A 25,553-nucleotide genomic window follows, 5' to 3' on the forward strand; every position below is an offset into this window, starting at 1 on the left:
CAGCTCTTCCTCCCACCTAGCCTTAATCCCCTCCATGGACACCCTATCCTTCCCCAAAATCCTCCCACAGATCGCCAATACCACCAACCCCCCCCCCATCCGACTTAAGTGCTGTCCAAACTGCCTCTAGATCTTCAAAGTTGGCAGCACCACCGGGCTTACCGAATACTTCCTGGGGCCATCGGATGCGACGCTGTTGCCAGCATCCTCAACACCGATCCCCTACACGAGCCCCCCCCCTCCCATTTTCTCTAGAGCTTAGAAGAATGAGAGGCAATCTCATTGAAACTTGCAAGATTCTTGTAAGGTAGATGCTGAGATGTTGCTTCTGCTGGTCGAATAAACTAAAATGCAGGGGCACAGTCTCCAGATAAAGGGCCGATCATACAGGGCTGAGATGGGGGGAAAAGACCTAATTCAAAGGAATCTTTAGAATTCTCTGCCCGAGAGGGTTGTAGATTCTCTATCGTTGAATATATTGAAGACTGGTGGCCTCTTAGGGAATCAAGGGATATGGGAAATGGGCAGGAAGTGGGGTTGAAGCTCAAGATCAACTATGAGCGGCCGGCTCGAAGGGCCATATGGTCTAACAGTTAATTTCTAGAATGCAATTACAGAAAATAGAATCTTTATGGGTCCTTTAGAACACAAGAATGGAAAAGTGAATTATAATATTTGAATGCTCATTCATTGTGCTGGCTATAATTTAGCATGTAATTATTCCAATTACCTAGCACTCTAAGATCCACTGCAGATTTATTAAATGGGAAGCAACTATTTCAAGTTTTGCTCATTGACACTGCAGTCAAGTTCACATATTCTGGGGCACTACATCAGTTACGCTAGGCACTTAGCCAGAATAAATGCAAGAAATAGAAATAGATTAGATTAGATAGTCAAGTCTTGCCTTGCGCCATTTTGAATTCCCACAGAGAACAGGATGGGGAACAGAAAGATCACAAAAAGCTCATCATAATTTTTCCAACATAGAAAACTTATCACTAATACTGCAAATTAAACTTAACTTTAGCAATACCTATTCCACATTCTCAAACCAAATCCAGAGAAGAGATGGTAATGGGAGGACAATCCATCTGAATTATTACAGGTGAAGAAGTCAGAAATTGCGCAAACCCTAAACGCAATTAATGCCATAGAGCTTTTGCATTGGTGTAAACATACAAAATCAATATTGGACTCATCAAGCAATCTTGAATATTCTGTATCTCCTATGAATACCCATATAAAATGGAGGTGACAGCAAAGACTTACCTTGCTATGTGAATCAATTCTACCATTGATTAATCCCTCCAGGATAAGGTGTGTTAACTCATCCTCCAGTGCACCCACTGTGGTGTTGAAAGAAATGGCCATCTTGTTCATGTCAGCAGAAACATATGGGCTGAAATACTAAAAACACACAATGGCTTTTAAGCAGGGCTGGTAAAATCCAGCATTCTAAGATTACAGATCTTCTAATAAGGTAATATTTAGGCATTTTTGCATGAATTCACACACAGCACCAAAGTGACAAGTGATCACCTGACCTCGAGGAACACCGTGAACAGGTTCGAACAAGCTCTGAATTTCTCCTTTCCTAAGTCAAGTGGATCTCCAGGCATCCAGCACCATGATGTAATCAAGCAGGATGGATGGCCAATTACATTCAAGTATTCCCATGGACAGCAAATCAGGAAATAAAATTTACTGGTTGTTTTACTTCATATTTTACAGACAGCTAAATAAATGATTGCAACATACTCGGGTTAAGGTAGAAATTGAAATCTCATAAAGAAACATTTTATTATATGGGAGAAATTTAGTATTCCACAAATATAAAATTGGTTTCTCAGGATCAGTGTGAATGTTCAGCAGTAATTATGATCGGAACATGCTGTTGCAAACCTCATTCAACAAGGTGTTAACTTTCTCAAGGTTTTTTTTTTACAGCCAGACTACTTGCACAAGTTCTCAGCAGTTCAGTGATTTCTACATCATAGGAGTCTGGGAGGATTCAAACAGTGAACCCTCGGAGGAAGCATAAAATCACTAATGGCAACTTCTGATTTCTGCATTTAACTGCACATCTGCAGAGTTCCACTGGAATCTCTATTGGTTATTCTCCTAAATATTCTAAATCTATCTTTTCAATGGTTCTATTGTGCTACTTCTTGAGATTCAGCATGCCCCATAATTACTGAAAGTATAAACTGTGATTTCAGAATTACATTTTGAGAAATCTGGTAGTTACCCATTTCACTGTCTTTAGAAGTACAAGAAATTGCTCTGCGCTAAATGTTTCACAAATGTTGTGAATGGGAATAAGCCAACATGTGAAAATAAACACCGTGGTGGTATCGCGGACTGCTCCTCAGCATGGTTGTTATTTGCTCACATCAACATTTATTCCATTTGGAAAATCTAGATGAAGACACGTGGTCTGTGGTACAGGTTGCTACCATGATTTAAAAGAAGAGGATGAGGTAAACCAGGAAGTAGTCATTAGGTGAAAAGTTTAAAATCCTGAAGATTGGAGGAGGAAGGAAACTATGTCCCCAACTATAGTCTAATTTTGTCTATAAAGGCAAGTAATAGAATTTATTACAATCTAATTTTGCAGAGATTTTTAAAAACTACATTTCACAATTTAAACAATCTACAAAAATTCAAATCAAGTGGTCAGGAAGGAGGCACAATCAGAATATAAAGAATAGGACTTATTGAAAATAATTGATTATAAAAAAAGTGAAAATTTAAAGCAAAATATTTCATATTTGAAAAATGAGGAATCTTAGGTACAAAGCAGTACTCTAGTAGCTTCTCCACATACCTGAATGAGGGCTCTGTTCCTGATTTGTGTGTAGAGTGTCTTGACATGGGGAGCTAGATACATGTCCAATAGAAGGTTGTCCTGTGGTAAGGGAGGGAAGGAGTAGCAAAAGAGAGAATGTGAGAGAGGAAAAAAAAAGACATGTGCAATCGATGAACAAATAAGCCACCATTGCTGCATGCAGCAATGTTGCACTAAACCTTCTTCTAAAGACTCGTGAAAAAATATAACATGGAAAACCATTGGGAAAATCTATTTATTCATGAGATTTTCATCTTGAACCACAACTATCACTTCCTGGTACCTTTATGCCGTAACAAGGGAGTATAAAAAGTGTTTTTATTTGGGGGAAGAGATCAACTGAGAATCAACATAAAATAAGTGAAAGTCAGGGTCATTATAATAAAGTAATATAAGTAAACAAAGTAGGGTATGGCAAGTAAAGTTAGCGTAAGGGAGGCAAGATAAAAGTATTCTCAGAGTCCCTACAGTGCAGAAAGAGACCATTCAGCCCATCGAGTCTGCACCAACCATTTGGAAGAACAACCTACATAGATCCTATCCCTGCAACCCCACCTAATCTTTGGACACTTAAGGCCAATTTAGCATGGCCAATCCATCTCACCTGCACACCTTTGGACTGTGGGAGGAAACCGGAGCACCCGGACGAAACCCACGCAGATCTCGTCCGGGGCGATGACAACGATGTCAATTTGGTTATTTTAAAATATGACAGGCACTTTGATTCACAAGGCAAAGATTATGAGGACTTTAAACTTCAATGCACAAATGACTGAATGTGAATGTGCAAACTCTACTCAGTCACCCGAGGTTGGAATCCAACCTGGATTCCCTGGCGCTGTGAGGCAGCAGTGCTAACCACTGTGCCACCCCCTATATAGCATAATTTGTTTAAAAGGGTGTAAATAAGGGGATTGGGAGTAGTCATGGCAGGAGAGCTTGCACCTGTGATATGCTCCTCCTGTGTTTTGTGGCAAATCATGGAAGCTTCTATTGTCCCTGGTAGTCACGTGTGCAGGAAGTGTATCCAACTGCAACTACTGGCTAACTGCATTTTGGTGCTGGAGCTGAGGGGGGATTCATCGTGGAGCATCTGCGATGTTGAGCAAGTTGTGGGTGCATGTTCACTGAGGTGGTCACACTGCAGGTGAGGATTGAACAGGCAGAAAGAGCACAGGTCACCACCAGACAGAGTAGAGGAAGGCAGGCAGTCCAGGAGTCCCCTGTGGCCATCCCTCTTTCTGACAGATGTACTGTTTTGGATACTGTTGGGGGAGGTGACCGTGTAGGGGAAAGTAGTGGCAACCAACTTCTTTTTAAAAAATATATATTTTATTGAAATTTTTTTCCAAACAACAATTTTTTCCCTCTTACAAAGCAAACGTAACAGTAAAGAAATTTTTAACAATACACAAATAACTAAACCCCATAATCTTTTGACATAAACTAAGCTAAACCCCCCCCCCCCCCCCTTCCCCCCCGGGTTGCTGCTGCTGGTCATCTGTCTTCCCTCTAACGTTCCCCTAGGTAGTCGAGAAATGGCTGCCACCGCCTGGTGAACCCTTGAGCCGATCCTCTCAGGGCAAACTTTATCTGCTCCAGTTTAATGAACCCCGCCATATCATTTACCCAGGCCTCCAGCCCAGGGGGTTTCGCCTCCTTCCACATGAGTAGGATCCTGCGCCGGGCTACTAGGGACGCAAAGGCCACAACGTCGGCCTCTTTCACCTCCTGCACTCCCGGCTCATCCGCAACTCCAAATAGAGCTAGCCCCCAGCCTGGTTTGACCCGGGCCTTCACCACTTTCGAAATCACTCCCGTCACTCCCTTCCAATACCCTTCCAGTGCCGGGCACGCCCAAAACATATGTGCGTGGTTTGCCGGGCTCCCGCCGCACCTCCCACATTTGTCCTCCACTCCAAAGAACCTGCTCAATCTTGCTCCCGTTATGTGTGCTCTATGTACCACCTTAAATTGAATCAGGCTAAGCCTGGCACATGAGGAAGAGGAATTTACCCTGCTTAGGGCATCAGCCCACATACCCTCCTCTATCTCCTCCCCTAGTTCTTCTTCCCACTTTCCTTTTAGTTCGCCCACCGACTCCTCCCCCTCTTCCCTCACCTCTCGGTATATCTCTGACACCTTGCCCTCTCCGACCCACACCCCTGAAAGCACTCTGTCCTGAATCCCGTGTGTCGGGAGCAGCGGAAATTCCCTCACCTGTTGTCTAGTAAACGCCCTCACCTGCATATATCTCAGGAAGTTACCCCGGGGCAACTTATACTTTTCCTCCAATGCTCCCAATCTCACAAAAGTCCCATCTATAAATAAATCTCCCACCCTCCTAATTCCCAACTGGTGCCAGCTCTGAAATCCTCCATCCATTCTTCCTGGGGCGAACCTATGGTTGTTCCTAATTGGGGACCCCGCCAGGGCACCCCGCACCCCTCTCTGTCGCCTCCACTGTCCCCAGATGTTCAATGTTGCCGCCACCACCGGGTTCGTGGTAAACTTTTTTGGCGAGAACGGTAGCGGCACCGTCACCAGCGCCTCTAAACTCGTCCCTTTACAGGACTTTCTCTCCAGTCTTTTCCATGCCGCTCCCTCACCCTCCATCATCCATTTACGTATCATTGCCACATTGGCGGCCCAATAGTAATCGCCCAAGTTCGGTAGTGCCAATCCTCCTCTGTCCCTACTACGCTGAAGGAACCCCCTCCTTACTCTCGGAACTTTCCCTGCCCACACGAAGCTTGTGATGCTCCTGTCTATTTTATTGAAAAATGTCTTAGTGATTAGTATAGGGAGACATTGAAATACAAATAAGAACCTCGGGAGGACCATCATCTTAATTGCCTGCACCCTGCCCGCCAGCGACAGAGGCTGCATGTCCCACCTCTTGAAGTCCTCCTCCATTTGTTCTACCAGCCGTGTCAGATTAAGTCTGTGCAAGGTTCCCCAGCTCCTAGCGATCTGAATCCCCAGGTATCGGAAGTTTCTTTCCACTTTCCTTAGAAGCAGGTCTTCTATCTCTCTACTCTGGTCCCCTGGATGCATCACAAATAATTCACTCTTCCCCATGTTTAGCCTATACCCCGAGAAATCCCCGAACTCCCTCAACATTCGCATAACCTCTATCATCCCCCCCGCTGGGTCCGACACGTATAGAAATAGGTCATCTGCGTATCACGAGACTCGGTGTTCTTCTCCCCCTCTAATCACCCCTCTCCATTTCCTGGAGTCTCTCAACGCCATGGCCAGAGGTTCAAATACCAACGCAAACAACAATGGAGACAGCGGGCATCCCTGTCTTGTTCCCCTATATAGTCGGAAATACTCCGATCTTTGTCGACCCGTAACTACACTTGCCGTTGGAGCCCCATAAAGAAGTTTGACCCAGCTAATAAACCCGTTCCCGAACCCAAACCTCCTTAACACTTCCCATAAATACTCCCACTCCACCCTATCAAATGCCTTCTCTGCATCCATTGCCCGTGGCAACCAACTTCATGGCACCATGGGTGTGTCTGCTGCACAAGAGGGGAAGTGAAAGAATGCCAGGGCTACAGGGTGGGGGATTCAATTAGAAGGGGAACAGATAGGTGTTTCTGTGGTCCCAAAAGAGACTCTAGGGTGATATTTGCCTCCCTGGTGCCGGGGATGTCACTGAATGGCTGCAGGGCACACTGAAGGGGAAGGACAGACAGACAGATATCATGGTACACATTGGTACCAATAATATAGGCAGAAAAAGGGATGAGGTCCTGCAAGCAGAATTTAGGGAGCTAGGAAGCAGATTAAAAAACAGGACCCAGAAGGTAGAAAACACAGGATTACCTACGGTCTCACCTACTGCTGAGTATAAAAATAGGAGGTTAGTCCAGATGAATGTGTGGCGGGAGAAATGGTGCACAAGGGAGGGCTTTAGATTTCTGGGACATTGGGACCTGTACAATGCGGACGGTTTGCACCTGAGCCGAAATGGGACCAGTGTCCTTCCAGGGAGGTTTGCTAGTGCTGTTGGAGAAGGTTTAAAACTACCTTGGCAGGAGGCTGCGATCCCGAGAGAAGGTTCAGGAGGGATAGATGCACAGTCAAAATTAGAAGAGACATCAAGTGAGTCAGGAAACACAGAATGTCTAGACAGTTAAGTGACAAGGGATAACATATATTTTAATGTAAGGAGTTTGATGAACAGATGAATTGAGGGCACAAATTAAAACATGAGGGTATGATGCCATTGCTGTCACTGAGACATATTTGAGAGAGGGGCAGGACTGGCAGCTCAATATTCCAGGATACAGAATCTTCAGGCGAGATAGGGAAGGAGGTAAAAGAGGAGGTGAAAGGGAGCGTCACAATTTTGGTCAGTGATCAATTACAGCAGTAAATAGAGGCAACAGTTTAGAAAGCTCTTCAACTGAAGTCATATGGGTAGAACTTAAAAACCAAAAAAGAGCAATCACATTGCTGGAAGCGTTCTGCAGACCCCGAACAGTCCAAGAGAAATAGAATGGCAGATATGTAGGTAAATCTCTGAGAAGTGAAAAAGTAATAGGGTGGCGATAATGGGGGATTTCAACTTCCCCAAGATTAACTGGGGTAACCATAGCGTAAGAGGGAGCGGAATTCTTAAAATGCATCCAGGAGAACCTTTTTTTAAAAAAAAGTATTTTATTACAAACTTATATCAAAGCAGATTACAGCAAGTAAACACCCCGGGAAACATATTTCCCAACAATCAACTATACAGTCTGTACAGATTTTCCTCCTTTTTCAAACCCCCCCCATAACCCCACGACAAATAGCTCCTCAAACACGGTCACAAACATCCCCCATCTTTTTTCAAACTCCCCCGCTGAGCCCCTTAACTCATATTTTATCTTCTCTAACCGCAGAAAGTCTACAGGTCACCCAACCAAACACCTATCCCCAGTGGCGATGCCGACCGCCACTCCAGCAAAATTCGCCGCCATGCAATCAGAGAGGCGAAGGCCAAGACATCAGCCTTCCTCCTCTCCATGAGCTCCAGCTTCTCCGAAACCCCAAATATCGCCATCCAAGGGTCTGGGTCCACTTCCTCCTCCACTATCCTGGCTAAGACTGCGAACACTCCCGCCCAGGATCTTCCCAATTTTTCCGCAACCCCAAATCATGTGTGCATGATTCGCTGACCCCCGCCCACACCTCTCACACTCATCTGCTACCTGAAAGAACCCACTCATTCTCGCCCGAGTCATATGCACCCTGTGCACCACCTTAAACTGTATCAGGCTCATCCTTGCACAACCAGGAGAACTTTTTAAGCCAGTATGTAGAAGGTCCTACAAGAGAGGGAGCGGTCCTTGACTTAATTTTAGATAACAAAGCCAGGCAATTTGTTGACGTATCAGTGGGGAAGCATTTTGCAGACAGTGATCATAACTCCATTAGATTCAAGATGTTATGGAAAAGGACAAGGATGAGATCAAAGTTCCAAACTGGAGAAGGCTGATTTTAATAAATATGATTTGGCCAGACTGGACTGGGAGCAGACACCTTTAGGGAAATCTGTGACAGAACAGTGGAAACGCATTTAAGGAGAAAATAGGGACATGCAGGGCTAACATGTTCCAATCAAGAAAAAGATGGGACCAACAAATCCAGTGAGCCTTGGATATCGATGGAAGGGGAGGCTTTTATTGCAGATATTGAGGGCTAAAAAGAGCAGAAGCCCTAGAGGCGTATAGAATGTGCAAAAGGGAACTTGAAAAGGAAATTAGAAGAGCAGAAAGGATACATGAAAGGATACTGGCAGGTAAAATAAATGAAAATCCAAAGTTGTTTTACATGTGCATTAAGGGTAAAAGGATAACTAGGGAAAGAGAAGGGCCCATTAAGGACCACAGTGGTAATTTGTGTGTGGAGCTGCAAGACATAGATAGGGTTCTAAATGAATACTTTGTGCCAGTTTTCACTCATAAGGGATGGTGTGCGTATAGGAATCAGGGTAAAGGACTGTGATAAAATTAAAGAGATTAACATGGAGAGGTTTTGAGTGGTCTGGCAGGTTTAAAAGTGGACAAAACTCCAGACCAGATGAAAATGTATCCCAAGTTGCTGTGTGAGGGAAGGGAGGAATTAGCAGGGGCCATGGCAATAATTTTCAATTCCTCTCTGGCCATAGGAGAGGTGCCGAGGACTGGAGGATTGCCAATGTGGTACCATTATTCAAGAAGGAAGGAAGAGATAAACTAGGAAACTACAGGCCAGTCAGTCTAACCTCAGTGGTGGGGAAACTATCGTAAGCAATTCTGAGAGAAGAGAGGCAGGGATTAATCAAGAACAGTCAGCATGATTTTGTTAAGGGGAGGTCATGTCTGACTAACTTGATTGAATTTCTTGAAGAGGTGACGAGGTATGTAGATGAGGGAAATGCATTTGCCGTCGTCTACTTGGACTTCAGCAAGGCTTTTGATAAGGTCGCACATAGGAGACTGATAACAAATGTAAGAGCCCATGGGATCCAAGGAAATTTGGGAAAGTGGATCCAGAATTGGTTGTGGTGCAGGAAGCAGGGGGCAATGGTGGAGGGGTGTTTTTCCGACTGGAACCCGTGTACAGTGGGGTTCCGCTAGGGGCCCTTGCTGTTTGTGGATCATATAAATGATTTTGACATGAATGCAGGAGGGTTGATCAGTAAGGTTGCAGAGGATACAACATTTGTGGAGTGGTAAATAGTGAGGAGAATTGCCTTAGAGTACAAGAGTATATAGATGGGCTGATCAGTGGCAAATATAATTCAATCCAGAGAAGTGTGAGGGGATGCACTTGGGCACAACAAACAAGGCAAGGGTATATATGATAAACGACAGGACCCTGGGAAGCACCGAGTATCAGAGGGACCTTGGTGTTCATGTATACCAGTCCCTTAAGTTAGTACAGCAGGTGGATACAGTAGTTAAAAGACATATGGTATACTTGCCTTCATTAGCCGAGGCATAAAGTTTAAGTGCAGGGAGATTGTGCTGGAACTGTATAAAACTTTGGTAAGGCCACAGCTTGAGTATTGTGTGCAGTTCTGGAATCCACATTATAGGAGGGCTGTGCTAAGTGTGCAGAGGAGATTTACCAGGATGTTGCCTGGGCTGGAGAGTTTCCGCTATGAAGAGAGATTGGATAGACTGGTGTTATTTTTCTTGAAGCAGAAGGGACGGAGGGGGGACATGATTGAGATGTATAAAATTATGAGGGGCATAGATAGCGTGTACAGGAATAAACTTTTCGCCTTGGCAGGGGACCAGATTTAAGGCAAGAGGCAGGAGGTTTAGAGGGGATGTGAGGAAAAACTTCATCACCCAGAGGGTGGTGGGAGTCTGGAACTCACTGCCTGAAAGGGTGATGGAGGCAGAGACCATCATAACATTTACAAAGTACTTAGATGTGCACTTGCAATGCCAAGGTATACACGGCTATGGACCAAGTGCTGGAAAATGGTATTAGAATAGTTTGGTGGTGATTTTGACTGGCACATACGTGATGGGCTGATGGGCCTTTCTGTGCTGTAGACCTCTATGACCTTTAATAAAATATCTCAAGATGCTTCACAAGAACCTTCTAAAGTGGAGATGTTGAGGAAGGGAATTCCAGAGCTTAAGGCTTTTGCAGCTGAACAGATGGCCAGCAATGGTGGAGCAATTATAATCAGGGATCTTCAAGTGATGACCAGTTTTCGTGAAGGGTTGTGGGGCTGGAGGAAATTACAGAGATAAAAAGGTGAGGGCATGGAGGGATTTGAAAAGGCTGATTATAATTGTAAAAAAACTGTAAAAATAAGGTTGTTTGACTGAAAACCTATCGAGATCAGCAAGCATAATACAACCTGGAAGGACACAGGCAGCAGAGTTTTGGCTGACCTCAAATTTATAGTATGTGAAATGTGGGAGGCCGGTCAGGAGTGTATTGGAATAGTCAAGCTTCGAGTTTACAAATGTATGGATGGGGATTTCAGCAGCAGATGAGCTGAAGCAAATATGAATTTGGCAATGTTACAGCAGAAAAAGACAGGATTTTGTGATTGTGCAGATATGTGCTTCATACAGAAACTATAGCTTTTTTTTTTTAAAAAGGACAAAATTATAAAATGAAATCCAATAGGATTTTTTTTTTTATTAAACCAGTTTTTCCTATAAGAAACCTGAAAAGCTATGCAAATATAAACATTCAGAATTACGATAAAATCTAGGGATTAACAGCAAAATAGAAATGATGGGAAGATTGTCATGTGAAGAATCATAGAATCATATAATTTACAGTGCAGAAGGAGGCCATTCGGCCCATCGAGTCTGCACCGGCCCTTGGAAAGAACAACCTACTCAAGCCCTCACATCCACCCGATCTCCGTAACCCCACTTAACCTTTTTGGGACATTAAGGGCAATTTGGCATGGCCAATCCACCTAACCCGCACATACAAACAAAACAAAGAACAAAGAAATGTACAGCACAGGAACAGGCCCTTCGGCCCTCCAAGCCCGTGCCGACCATACTGCCCGACTAAACTACAATCTTCTACACTTCCTGGGTCCGTATCCTTCTATTCCCATCCTATTCATATATTTGTCAAGATGCCCCTTAAATGTCCCTATCGTCCCTGCCTCCACTACCTCCTCCGGTAGTGAGTTCCAGGCACCCACTACCCTCTGCGTAAAAAACTTGCCTCGTACATCTACTCTAAACCTTGCCCCTCTCACCTTAAACCTATGCCCCCTAGTAATTGACCCCTCTACCCTGGGGAAAAGCCTCTGACTATCCACTCTGTCTATGCCCCTCATAATTTTGTATACCTCTATCAGGTCGCCCCTCAACCTCCTTCGTTCCAGTGAGAACAAACCGAGTTTATTCAATCGCTCCTCATAGCTTATGCCCTCCATACCAGGCAACATTCTGGTAAATCTCTTCTGCACCCTCTCTAAAGCCTCCACATCCTTCTGGTAGTGTGGCGACCAGAATTGAACACTATACTCCAAGTGTGGCCTAACTAAGGTTCTATACAGCTGCAACATGACTTGCCAATTCTTATACTCAATGCCCCGGCCAATGAAGGCAAGCATGCCGTATGCCTTCTTGACTACCTTCTCCACCTGTGTAGCCCCTTTCAGTGATCTGTGGACCTGTACTCCTAGATCTCTTTGACTTTCAAAACATATTTGGGAGGAAACCGGAGCACCCGAAGGAAACCCACGCAGTCACGGGGAGAACGTGCAGACTCCGCACAGACAGTGACCCAAGCCAGAAATAGAACCTGGAGCTGTGAAGTAACTGTGCTAGTCACTGTGCTGCAGTGCTGACCCCGTGCTCAGGATGAGCTGATTTGAAAAACGGTCAAGATATCTTAGGTGGAGTAAAGAAAGTGAATGTTTTTAAATATATTGAATTATAACACAAATGACAACCTAAATGTGAACATAATATTGTCAACATGAACAGCTACCAACAGAAGAAAAACTGGAGCTAAATCGACTGCTAAAATCCTTTTGTAAGGCTCCGAAATCAATTTCCATAGATATATGTTATTCACCAATATTGAATGAACCATGTGATATTGCACCATACATAATTGTCTGTAGCTTCACATATTCAAATATACAATAATATTTGTTTAATTTATCCATGCGCAAATGTATATCGCAACATCTGCATGAATGTGTTCATTTATATCCAAAAGAAAAAAATGTAGATTATATTAGGTGTGCATAGCTGGGAAGCGCGGGCTTTTTCTCCCGCGCTGGGAGTGGAATGGATGAGATCCTGCTAGTGGACCCGGGGGGGGGGGGGTTCCCACACTGGGGGGGGGGGGTCGATGGAGCGGCGGAAGTGGCCGGGTTCAGCAGGAGTCAGCTGACTTACGGGAGTGCAATGGGGGGAGCAGTGCAGCTGGGGGGGAGGGGGGGGGGGAAGAGAGGAGGAGGAGGAGAGAGACCGGGTTGCTCCTGGAATGGTCAAGGGGGAGCTGGAGTTGGGAGAGGAGGTCGGGGCGGGGGCCTGCCGCGCGGAGGAGGGATTGCCTAGGGAGCGGCGTAGCCTCCAGGCTGAGTTCGATTTGTTGACCACCAGGAAGGCGGAGGGGGCGGTATATGAATACAGAGAAAAGGCGAGCCGGATGCTGGCGCACCAGCTTCGGAAGGGAGAGGCAGCTAGGGAGATCGGGGGAGTTAGGGATGGAGGTGGGAGCATGGTGCGAAGTGCGGTGGGTATCAATGGGGTCTTCAGGGACTTCTACGAGGAACTGTACCGGTCTGAGCCCCCACTGGAAGAGGGAGGGATGGGTCGCTTCCTGGACCGGCTGGGGTTTCTGAGGGTGGAGGAGGGGCAGGTGGCGGGGTTGGGGGCGCCGGCTGGGTTGGAGGAGTTGGTCAAAGGGATAGGGAACATACAGGCGGGGAAGGCACCGGGGCCGGATGGGTTCCCGGTTGAATTTTACAAGAAGTATGCGGACCTGCTGTTGGAAGAACCTTCAACGAGGCAAGGGAAGGGGGGGCTCTGCCCCTGACGATGTCTAGAGCACTGATTTCCCTGATCCTGAAGCGGGACAAAGATCCCCTACAGTGTGGGTCATATAGGCCGATCTCACTCTTAAATGTAGACGGAAAGTTGCTGGCAAAGATTTTGGCCATGAGGATAGAGGACTGTGTGCCGCAGGTCATACACGAGGATCAGACGGGATGCGTGAAAGGGAGGCAGTTGAATACTAATGTACGGAGGCTCTTGAATGTTATAATGATGCCGGCGGTGGAAGGGGAGGCGGAGAAAGTGGCAGCGATGGATGCGGAGAAGGCCTTTGATAGGGTGGAGTGGGGGTACCTGTGGGAGGTGTTGAAAAGGTTCGGGTTCGGGGAGGGGTTCGTCAGGTGGGTGAAGCTGCTGTATGAGGCCCCGGTGGCGAGTGTGGCCAAGAACAGAAGGAGGTCAGAGTATTTCCGGCTACACCGGGGGACGAGGCAGGGGTGCCCCCTGTCCCCCCTGCTCTTTGCACTGGCGATTGAACCCCTGGCCATGGCGTTGAGGAAGTCGAGGAACTGGTGCGGGGTGGGGAGGAGCATCGGGTGTCACTCTATGCGGATGATTTGCTGCTATATGTGGCGGACCCGGTGGGGGGAATGCCAGAGGTGATGAGGATCCTTAGGGAGTTTGGAGATTTCTCCGGTTACAAGCTTAATATGGGGAAGAGCGAGTTGTTCGTAGTGTACCCGGGGGACCAGGAGAGGGGGATTGATGAGCTCCCGCTAAAAAGGGCGGAGAGGAGTTTCAGGTACCTGGAGGTCCAGGTGGCTAGGTGCTGGGGGGCCCTACATAAGCTCAACTTCACGAGACTGGTGGAGCAAATGGAGCAGGAGTTTAAGAGGTGGGACGTGCACTCTCCCTGGTGGGTAGGGTGCAGTCAGTTAAACTGACTGTGCTCTCGAGGTTTTTGTTCCTGTTCCAATGCCTCCTCATCCTGATCCCTAGGGCCTTCTTCAGGTGGGTTAACAGGAGCATTATGGGGTTTGTGTGGGCGCAGAAGACCCCGAGGGTGAGAAGGGAGCGGTGCAGGGATGGGGGGGGGGGGGGGCGGGTTGGCGCTGCCGAACCTCTGTGGGTATTATTGGGCCGCCAACGTGGCGATGGTGCGTAAGTGGGTGATGGAGGGGGATGAGGCGGCATGGAAGAGGCTGTAGATGGCGTCCTGTGTGGGCACGAGCCTGGAGGCGCTGGTGACGGCGCCGCTGCCGCTTCCTCCAAAGAGGTATACCGCGAGCCATGTGGTGGCGACTACCATCAAAATTTGGGGGCAATGGAGACGTCACAGGGGGGAGGTGGGGGCCTCGGTGTGGTCCCCGATTCGGGGGAACCACCGGTTTGTCCCGGGGAGGATGGACGGAGGGTTTCTGAGCTGGCACAGGGTAGGTATTAGAAGGATGGGGGACCTGTTTGTGGACAGGAATATCGCGAGCCTGGGTGAGCTGGAGGAGAAGTTTGGGGTGCCCCCGGGGAACAACTTCAGATATATGCAGGTACGGGCGTTTGTTTGGCGGCAGGTGGTGGAGTTCCCACTGTTGCCGCCACGCGGGGTCCAGGACAGGGTGCTGTCGGGGGTGTGGGTTGGAGAGGGAAGGATCTCGGCAATGTATCAGGTGATGCAGGAGGAGTGGCTAAAGGGTAAGTGGGAGGAGGAGTTGAGTGAGGAGATTGACGAGGGGATGTGGGCGGATGCCCTGGGGAGGGTGAACTCTTCCTCCTCTTGCGCGAGGCTCAGCCTCATAAGGTGCTGCATAGAGCTCACATGACCGGGGCAAGGATAAGCCGGTTCTTTGGGTGCGAGGACAGGTGTGTTAGGTGTTCAGGGAGCCCAGCAAATCACACCCACATGTTCTGGGCTTGCCCAGCACTGGAGGACTTTTGGAAGGGTGTAGCGAGGACTGTGTCGAGGGTGGTAGGTACCAGGGTCAAGCCGGGCTGGGGGCTCGCAATATTTGGGGTGGCAGAGGAGCCGGGTGTGCAGGAGGCGAAAGAGGCCGGTATTCTGGCCTTTGCGTCCCTGGTAGCCCGGCGAAGGATTCTTCTTCAGTGGAAGGATACGAGGCCCCCTAGCGTGGAATCCTGGATCAGCGATATGGCGGGGTTTATTAAATTGGAAAGGGTGAAATTTGCCTTAAGGGGATCGGTACAAGGGTTCTTCAGGCAGTGGCAACTGTTCCTAGACTTCCTGGCAGAACGTTAGAAGATGGTCAGCTTTAGTTGTGCATAACTAACATGTGAACGAAGATAATTCATAAGATAGAATATAAGGCACCCATTCTTGGATCATCCAACTTTCGTAACAAAAAATAATTTTCTGATGTAGTCAGATTCTGACCTACCTTCATTTCATCTAACATTTTCAAACAGGAAGCATATTTTGATTCATAAAATTTGAAGATGATGTCTCGAACTTGAGGCTCCAATTCAAGGAATAACTTAAAAGAGCTTGCAGTGGAGAAAAATAAATGTTACAGTCAGAGGATGCTCTAAAGATGAATCAGTTTACTAACAATGCAATATCCAGTGACAAATTAATTTTTTCAATTTGCAATAACAATGGTACAGAATAGTGGAGTTTTCTTATTCACATAGAATAAAAAATATCAGCTGTATCACATTTAAAAAAATCTATTTTTTCTTTCTTTTCAGGTTGCCTCAGGCATGGAACATTTTTCAGATCAAAGGAGGTACAGGAGATTTCTGGGATTTAGTACAGCACTCTTCAGCCATTGGCAAGGAGATGTGCAAAATTTCAGACTGCCTTATAGTCCACAAAAAAAATGAACCCATGTTAATATAAACAAGTAAATGCAGAAGTTCAAGTCTGTTATTAAATATTGAAATGTTTGATAATTTTTTAGTAGGCTTCATCTTGCCACATGTTATTGCAGGGATACAAGAGGGGTCTGTGGAGGCACACAAACCCTGTTATGTCAAGAGGTATGCATGCTTATATTCCCTGGGTTAAACTGCAGTACAAGTGGATATCAGGCAACATGGGCGCATCATCATTAATTCAGGATACTCAAAACTGCTTAGAAGAATGATTAGCCCCACTATACTCAGAGAATATTTACAGCAATGTATTTTCTTTTCAGGTCACAACCCTCTAACTCAAGAGTTGAGAGTTGTATCACTAAATAGTGCAAAAAGTTCATGAGATGGCTCCGGCTCAGAAAATAAACTATGATCAAAGATTTGGAAGTACAATCAACCATCTGCAATGCATGACCAAAAGCAATGAAGGCCATTGCTGCGGTCAACTTTAAGTTAGTCATTTGGTGAGTCAGCACCCTGTTTGCTTTTGGACAAGTGACATTTTCTTTGAATGACTCATAGTCTGCAGGATAGTAAAAGTGAATTAATTTTATTCAGTTGTACAATGGTAGTGGTGCAAGTGTTTAATGTGTTTTGCTGGTGCACATACCTCGTGTTTTGTGATTTGCTTTGTGGCTAGTTAGTTTGCGCGTACTATTAGAAAGTTTGTTTGTAAAACACAATTTTAAAATGACTCGTGCTGTTTGAAGCATTTAGGAATGTTTCGGAGAGACGATCAGGCACTGTGTAAGACTTTCCTTGCATACGTCCCTAATTTTAGTTAAACAGCAAACATACAGAAAAAGCCTCGATGTTCAGGGGCTCCTTAATCAAGACAAAACCCACGTACTGTCCCTACGATTAATTTGCTGGCAGAAGTGTACAGGCCTTCCTTTGCTGCCACCACTTTCAGGGGTAGCAGCAGCCATCAATTCTGTCAGGTTACTTGATGGTTCAGAACTCCTACTAAATTGACTCCAAGCATGCCAAGATTGGAGGTCATCTCAAGGCCGTTCATTCAATGATACAAAATAACAAACATCAATGGCATCTCAAAATCACTCGATCATGGTGTTCAGTAAATTTTTCGAAGTAAATTTAGCCAATGACAAGTCCATTTTGGAGCTTGGATCCTGAAATCTCCAAATCCAAATCGGAAAAATTAATTTCCATCATAGCATTGACCATACTCGATCAGCTCCAACGAGTAGACCACATTGTCTGCATGCCTGGCAAAGACACCCTAAACAAATACTCTACTTGGAGCTTCAACAAGGCAAGCAAGCTACAGGAAACGCTTCACCGATACCTTCAAGGCACGCTTGAAAAAAGTGCAACACCCGTACTGGCACCTGAGAATCCCTGCCCAAGATGCCCAAAGTGGTGAAAAACCATCCGGGAAGATTTCATAGAATTTACATTCGGCCCATCGAGTTTGCACCGGCTCTTGGACAGAGCACCCTACCCGAACCCACACTTACACCCTATCCCCATAACCCAGTAACCCTACCCAACACCAAGGGCAATTTTGGACACTAAGGGCAATTTATCATGGCCAATCCACGTAACCTGCACATCTTTGGACTGTGGGAGGAAACCGGAGCACCCGGAGGAAACCCACGCAGACACGGGGAGAGCGTGCAGACTCCGCAAAGACAGTGACCCAAGCCGGGAATCGAACCTCGGACCCTGGAGCGGTGAAGCAATTGTGCTAACCACTATGCTACCGTGCTGCCCGTGAAGGAAGTGAACACCTCGAGTTTCATTGCCGAAAGCAGGTTGAAGTTGAACATTGACAGCAAAGGAGCGTGTGGTAACCCAGGCGCCCCACCCACCTACTCCTCGAACCACCATCTTCCCCACCTGTGACAGAGACTGTAGGTCGTTGATTGGACTCCTCAGTCACCTGAGAACTCATGTTTAGTGTGGATGCAAGTCATTCTGGACTCCGAGGGACTGCCCAAGAAAAAGGAGGAAAGGCTGAGGGGATACAGAAGGTGAATTATTTGGTCACAGAAATTCCAAGCCTCTGACTTACTGTTTTAGCCACTGTATTTTTGTGGCTGGTCCAGTTGTTTTGAATTAATGGAAACCCGCAGGATGTTAATGTTGTAGGTTTTGTTGATGGCAATGCCATTGAATATCAGAGGGAGATGGTTAGGCTTTTTTTTGGGTGGTGGTCTTTGCCTGGCATTTGTAGTTGCCGCAAAGTGAAGATCATGTCGGTTGTGCCCTTTAGTGGCCTTTCCAACATCTTCAAAAAATTGATGGAATAGTTTTGATCTGCTTGATTGGGACATCATCCACCACCGTAAACATGACCACTTTACATGGCTGCAGAGAGTACTATCCACCAAGCGTACTACAGCACTCACTTTCTTCGAAAAAAAATTCCCAAACCCACGGTCTCAACAAGCTAGAGGAACAAAGCAGTGGAAACATCACCACCTCCATGTCCCTCCCCAATGACACATCGTCCTAACTTGGAACCATATCACTGTTCCATCATTTGATCAAAATCTTAGAATTCCCTTCCTGAAAGCATTGTGACCAGGGGCGACATTCTCCGACCCCCCGCCGGGTCGGAGAATCGCCGGGGGCTGGCGTGAATCCCGCCCCCGCTGGTTGCCGAAGTCTCCGGCACCGGATAGTCGGCGGGGGCGGGAATCGCGCCGCGCCGGTTGGCGGGCCCCCCCGCTCGATTCTCCGGCCCGGATGGGCCGAAGTCCCGCCGATAAATTGCCTGTCCCGCCGGCGTAAATTAAATCACCTACCTTACCGGCGGGACAAGGTGGCGTGGGCGGGCTCCGGGGTCCTGGGGGGGGGGGCGCGGGGCGATCTGGCCCCGGGGGGTGCCCCCACGGTGGCCTGGCCCGCGATCAAGGCCCACCGATCCGCGGACGGGCCTGTGCCATGGGGGCACTCTTTCCCTTCCGCCTCCGCCACGGTCTCCACCATGGCGGAGGCGGAAGAGACTCCCTCCACTGCGCATGCGTGGGAAACTGTCAGCGGCCGCTGACACTCCCGCGCATGCGCCGCCCCGAGATGTCATTTCCGCGCCAGCTGGCGGGGCGGAAATTCCTCCGGTGTCGGCCTAGCCCCTCAATGTTGGGGCTCGGCCCCCAAAGATGCGGAGCATTCCGCACCTTTGGGGTGGCGCGATGCCCGTCTGATTGGCGCCGTTTTGGGCGCCAGTCGGCGGACATCGCGCCGTTTCGGGAGAATTTCGCCCCAGTACTTTCAAGTTGGCTCACTACTACATTCTCAATAGATGTTGACCTTGCCAGCAATGTCCACATGCTGTGAACAAATATCAAAAAATCCTGTTCTTTTTAGCTACCTCTACCGTACTTACATTTGCATTTCTGTGCATTAGTACAATGTTTGCATAAATCTTTTGATATTTTCTTTGGTATATATATATATCTCCTGTGTTGCTATTTTATAATAGTATTTATGCACTTCTTAAAGCCATCTCAGCTTATTCTGAACCTCCTGCCAGGTCTTCCAATTTGCCAATACCATTTTTACTTGTTATTGAATACAAATTGGCACACTTGTTGCCTCTTTTGCCCAGTTGGGGACTGTCCAATGCCACCAAGATATTCTCAAGTTTCTTCGTTACAGCAATTACCAATTCCTCAATGGGTTGTTTTGACTTTCAGATTTTCATCAAACTAATCCACACAAAAATAATCGTGCACTCCACTTCCCAACCAAGCTGAAGAAAATTGACATGTTTCGTCAGTTAAATGGATGATAAGCTACTGAGAAGTGTTGGTCACACAGGCAGGCATATAGCCATTGGCTGACTTTTGTTTTCATTACTGAAATCACATGCTCAGCAATTACATCTTTCCAGACTACTTGCTCTAGTTACTTTGTTTTTAAGTAGCTTGGAAATTACAAAAAAACCTCCAGATAGCTCTCTTATTTTTTTCCCTAGATAGGGGTGAAGGTGATCAAGCTGCTTTTCTCAAATAAAATTGTGCCTCCTTGATCATTTGTTTCTTGTAAAATGAAGTGAGGCTCACACCTTGGAGCATTTGCTAAAGAAACCAATATTATGTTCACCTGCTGGAGATGACATTCCGTTGCAGTTCTTGTCTATCAAAAGTGGCCAGTGCACAAAGTCCTCCATAAACTGCTACATTGCTGGGAGACAGCAGCTGGAAAGAAAACAAACACAGTCATGTTGAACTTAGTCCAGGTGGACATTTTTCACACTTCAATACAATTTTCTTTCACTATTCAAACACTTCTAAATCATGGAAAACCAAAGTTTAAAGATAATTTAAATTTAAAGTAATTACAATAAACAAATTCCTCCCTCTACCCTTAAAGAATTTGGTCTCAAGCATTCCAGACTGGAGAGTTCAAAGCATATTAAGTTTTAATTATAAAGAAACACTAAGCATTTACTGCTCCTGCTTCGTACCACATTCAAACCTTTGAGGATGTACAAATTCAGAATATATTTGAAGTTAACCTAGTTCACCCTTCTAGTGTTATCCAACTCCCACATTAATATTATATCTGTCTTTTCAAAACAATTCCACTCAAATGGGCAATAGAATTGAAATTGTATGTGCGAGAAGTCTTTCTAAAAAGAGCTTCAATTAATCTAATAGGAAGCAGGATAAATAGGTCTTCGGTTTGGAAAGCTGTAATTAGTGGAGTGCAACAGGGACCCGTGCTAGGCCCTCAATATTTACAATCTCTATCAATGACTTGATATAGGGACTGAACGTACATTTGTTGATCGCACCAAGATAGATAGGAAAGTAAGTTGTCAAGCACATGTGGAAAATTTGCAAAGGAACATAGATAGGAGTGAGAAAAAAAATTGGCAGATGGCGTTTAATGTGAGAAAATATGAACTTCCACTTTTGCATGAAAAATAGAAAAGCAATATATTATTTGAATGGAGGGAGATTACAAAACCCAATAGTACAGGGAGATTGGGGTGCTGTGGTTCATGAATCGCAAAAAAAATTGAATGTAGGTACAGCAAGTGAGTAAGACGGCAAATAGAATGCTGGCTTTATTGTAAGGGGAAGGAAATATAAAAATAGGGAAGTTTTACTGCAGCTGTACAGGGCCTTGGTGAGACCATACCCAGAACTATTTTGTACTGTTTTGGTTTCCTTATTTGAAGATATAATTACGTTAGAAGCAGTTCTGAGAACATTCACCTGACTCATTCCTGATATCAAGGGCTTATTTTTTGAAGAATGATGCAACAGGTTGGGCCTTTATCCATCAAAGTTTAGATAGGAGATGATCTTCTTGAAACATACAAGATTCTGAAGGGATATAGAGTAGATACCCGGAGGATGTTTCCTCTTGTAGGCGGAACTAGGGGACATAGTTTAAGAATGAGGTCTCGCTTTTAATAAGAGATGAGGAGAATTTATTTTCCTCTCGGAGGCTTACTAAATCTGTGGAGTTCTCTTTGCCAGAAAACAGTGGAGGCCGGTTCATTGAATTTATTCAAGCAGTTAGATACATAATTGATAGACAAAGGAGTCAAGAGAGTTATGGGGAACCGACAGGAAAGACCATAATTAGATCAGCCAACGGTCTTATTGATTGGCAGAGCAGGATTGAGGGGCCAAAAGGCCTACTTCTGCTCCTACGTTCCTATGATTCTATTGTGGGGTTTTTAATAATAGTCAATATAAACCAAATCAAAAAAGGTAAAAGGCAAAACATGACAATCAAATATAAAAGTACAAAAATAATAGAGAAAAACACTCACCCAATTAACTTAAATACTAAAACTAACTCAACCCCCTAACAACGGACAGTGACTAACTCCTTAAAAAAAAGAGTAAACGGTTGCCAACTTAGATAGTACCTCTCTACCGACACCCCGATTGTGAACTTGATCCTCTCCAAATGCAGAAATGACATTAAGTCATCCAGCCAATCAAGCAATATTCGTCTCTGGGTTATCAATGAGGCAAAGGCAAGGACATCCATCCGCCTTTACTCCAGACTGTATCACTGATGAATAGGATACCCCAACTATGGCCACCAGCAGCAGGCACGGATCCAAATCTGCATGAAGTATCTCTGACATTGCGTTAAAGAATGAAACCCAAGGGCAGCACGGTGGTGCAGTGGTTAGCACTGCTGCCTACATCACGGAGGACCCGTGTTCGATCCCGGCCCCGGGTTACTGTCTGTGCGGAATGTTCACATTCTCCCCGTGTATGTGTGGGTTTCACCTCCACAATCCAAAGATATGCAGGTTAGGTGGATTGGCCAGGCTAAATTGTGTCTTAATTGGGAAACAAAAATAATTGGGTACTCTTAAAATTTTTTTTTTTTTTTTTTTTTAATGAAACCCAGAAACCTATAAGTTTGGGGAAGGACCGGAGCATACATGTAAGGTTAGCCAGCCTAAGAAAACAGTGCTCACACCTACCCTAAACCCCAAGGAAGAATCCGCTCATCCTTGCCCTAGTCAGGTGCATCATATGTAATATCGTAAACTGGATCAGGCTCAGCCAAGCACATGAAGACAAGACGTTGAAGTGCCTCAATCCACACCTCACCATTAAGACTGGGACCCAATTCACCCTCACACCACTCAACACAGAGCCAAATCTGTGAAAGGATACAACTATAAATGTCCAAAATAGACCCTCCATCAGGCTGAGCCAGGGACAGAATCTTCTTCATCAGGTAAGAGGGTGGCGCCAAAGGAAAGGCTTTACTCAAAAAAAAAATCACGATCTTGGAAATACCTGAAGAGACCGGAATTGGGCAGCTGGAATTTCTCACCTAACTCCCCAAAAGTGGCAAATTTCCCCCCCCCCCCCACAAACAGGTCCCCAAGCCGCTCCAGATCCAAATGTTGAGTCCAAACCAGCAGGTAGGAAGAGGTGATCATTGCAAATAGGGGCTAGTGAAGACCCAAATAGGGGCTAGTGAAGACACGGAATGGAGTTTGAAATTGCCGGCTAAGCTGTTTTCAAATCCTAAGGGAGGAGACCACCACTAGGTTTGAGGAAAATCTAACAGGGGAAAAAGACAACGGTGCAGTAATATTGCATGAAGAGTAGATGTAGTGCAGGAATGAGCTTCCATTTAGCCCCAAATGGACCCAGCAAAAAAGCCAACATATTTTGAATGTTAGCTGCCCAGTAATAAAACAATAAATTAGGGAGGCCAATCCTCCCCAACTGTCTGTCCCTTTGGAGCAGCACACTACAGATTCGAGAAGCATTACCCACCCAAATAAAAGATGATAGTCCCAGTAAGGGCCACCCAGACAATGGAACCTTGTCTTAGCCAGACGAAAAGATAACATCCTCAGTTGGGATTGCCTCCCAGGGACATTAATTGGGAAACATCTACTTCTGCTCAAGTTCAATTTGTATCAGAAGGAGTCAAAGCAATTTCGTTATATTGTCTACGAAGGGGGTTGGATCCGTAACATAAAGTAGGTCGTCCGCCCAAAGGGACACCCGATGCACCACCCCTCCCCGACTAATCTTCATCCACTTACTTAAGGACCACCACGCTACAGCAAGCAGCTCTATTGCCAGAGTAAACAGGAGTGGGGACAGTGCACAGCCCTGCCTCATGCTCCTATTCAAAGGAAACTAATAGTTCAAGGCGTTCATCGAAACACTGGCAGTGAGAGCCTTATATAACAGACGAATCCAAGAAATAAATTTGCGGCCAAATCCAAACCTCTCAAGAATCTCAAATAAATAATCCCAATCTACTCTATCAAATGCCTTTTCAGCATCAAGAGATACTATCACCTCAGATTCAGGGACTGTGGGAGGAAACCGGAGCACCCAGAGGGAACCCACGCAGACATGGAGAGAACGTACAAACTCCACAGTCAGCCAAGGCCAGAATTGAACCTGGGTCTCTGGCGCCCGTGCCGCCCGCACAGATAGGACCGTTCTTATCCACCTCAACCGTTTTGATAGGTAGGCCGTCCTGAAAGTCAGACAGGACCGACCCATCCGCGGGAAGCTCAGATTTGTAAAGAACGGGTAAAAGGCTTAAAAAGCCGCATTAACTGGAGATGGTGCGGAAATGAGGTTGCCGCTCGAATTGAGTATCTGTGAGACTTCTCAGGTAGCTGTCTGCCGTTTAAGCTGACTAGTTCATAGAATTTACAATGCAGGAGGCCACCCGGCCCATCGAGTCTGCACCAGCCCCTGGAACGAGCACCCCACCCAAGCCCACACCTCCACCCCATCCCCATAACCCAGTAACCCCACCCAACACCAAGGGCAATTTTGGACACTAAGGGCAATTTAGCATGGCCAATCCACCTAACCTGCACATCTTTGGACTGTGGGAGGAAACCGGAGCACCCGTAGGAAACCCACGCGCACACGGGGAGAATGTGCAGACTCCACACAGACAGTGATCCAAGCCGGGAATCGAACCTGGGACCCTGGAGCTGTGAAGCAATTGTGCTGACCACTATATGCTACTGTGCTGCCGACTAGCCAAAAGGCAACTGGCCTCTTCATACTCAAAAAGTGCCCCTTGAGCGTCGTAACTGAGTTACGGCCCTGTTAGTCGACAATAGTTCAAACTGGGTTTGCAGTTTTTCCCTACTTGCCAGTAACTCTGGAGTAGGATCAAACAAGTCCTGGTGATCCACCTGAAGAATGGAGTCCACCAGCCTCTGCTGCTCCAACCTCATTGTCCTCAACAAATGTGCTCTGTAGGAGATAATTTTCCCTGTGGACTGCGTTAAGAGCCTGTCACACTGAGGCGGCACGGCGCAGTGATTAGCACTGCTGTCTCACGGCGCCAAGGACCCGGGTTTGATCCTTGGTCCGGGTCACTGTCAGTGTGGAGTTTGCACATTCTCCTGTGACCGCGTGGGTTTCACCCCCACAACCTGAAGGTGAACAGGGTAGGCGGACTGGCCACCTAAATTACCCCTCAATTGGAAAAGAGACCCCCCCCCCCCCCCCCCCCCCCCCCATAGCAAGAGATTTGGCTTGGAACGATCCAATCTAGGTTCCGAAACACAACTCAGGTCCCCACCTCAAATAAGGTGATGCAAGTCTCAATTGAAGATGGAGGTCAGCAGGAAATTAATAAAATTCATATCATCCTAGGGCAGTAAATGTTAACGATAATAACCGGGACGGTCACCTGGGAGCCATATATCAACCGTTGGGGTTGGCTATAATCTTAAGAGGAGGGGGAAACTTTTTATTGATTGGAATTGCCGTATCCCTGGTCCTGCCATCAAAGCCAGAATGGAAAACCTGCCCGAACCCACTCCTTACACAACCTAGTTTGATCTCTGACCCGCAAATGGGTCTCTTGCAAAACACCTCATCGGAATTTAA

At 46.3% G+C, this 25,553-nt stretch overlaps 1 protein-coding gene across 2 annotated transcripts in view; it reads right to left on the minus strand.

Annotated features, from left to right (window-relative positions):
* gps1 (G protein pathway suppressor 1) overlaps positions 1 to 25,553 on the minus strand; it is a 123,565-nt gene that overhangs the window by 17,323 nt on the left and 80,689 nt on the right. For both annotated transcript variants that reach the window (XM_072483414.1, XM_072483415.1), the window contains exons 9-12: positions 20,281 to 20,375; positions 15,729 to 15,834; positions 2,831 to 2,911; positions 1,273 to 1,410 (exon numbers count right to left, since the gene is read on the minus strand). In XM_072483414.1, the coding sequence (XP_072339515.1) occupies positions 1,273 to 1,410; positions 2,831 to 2,911; positions 15,729 to 15,834; positions 20,281 to 20,375 (420 nt within the window). The remainder of the gene's footprint in view (positions 1 to 1,272; positions 1,411 to 2,830; positions 2,912 to 15,728; positions 15,835 to 20,280; positions 20,376 to 25,553) is intronic.

This window comes from Scyliorhinus torazame, chromosome 18, assembly GCF_047496885.1.
Source record: "Scyliorhinus torazame isolate Kashiwa2021f chromosome 18, sScyTor2.1, whole genome shotgun sequence".
Classification (NCBI taxonomy): domain Eukaryota; kingdom Metazoa; phylum Chordata; class Chondrichthyes; order Carcharhiniformes; family Scyliorhinidae; genus Scyliorhinus; species Scyliorhinus torazame.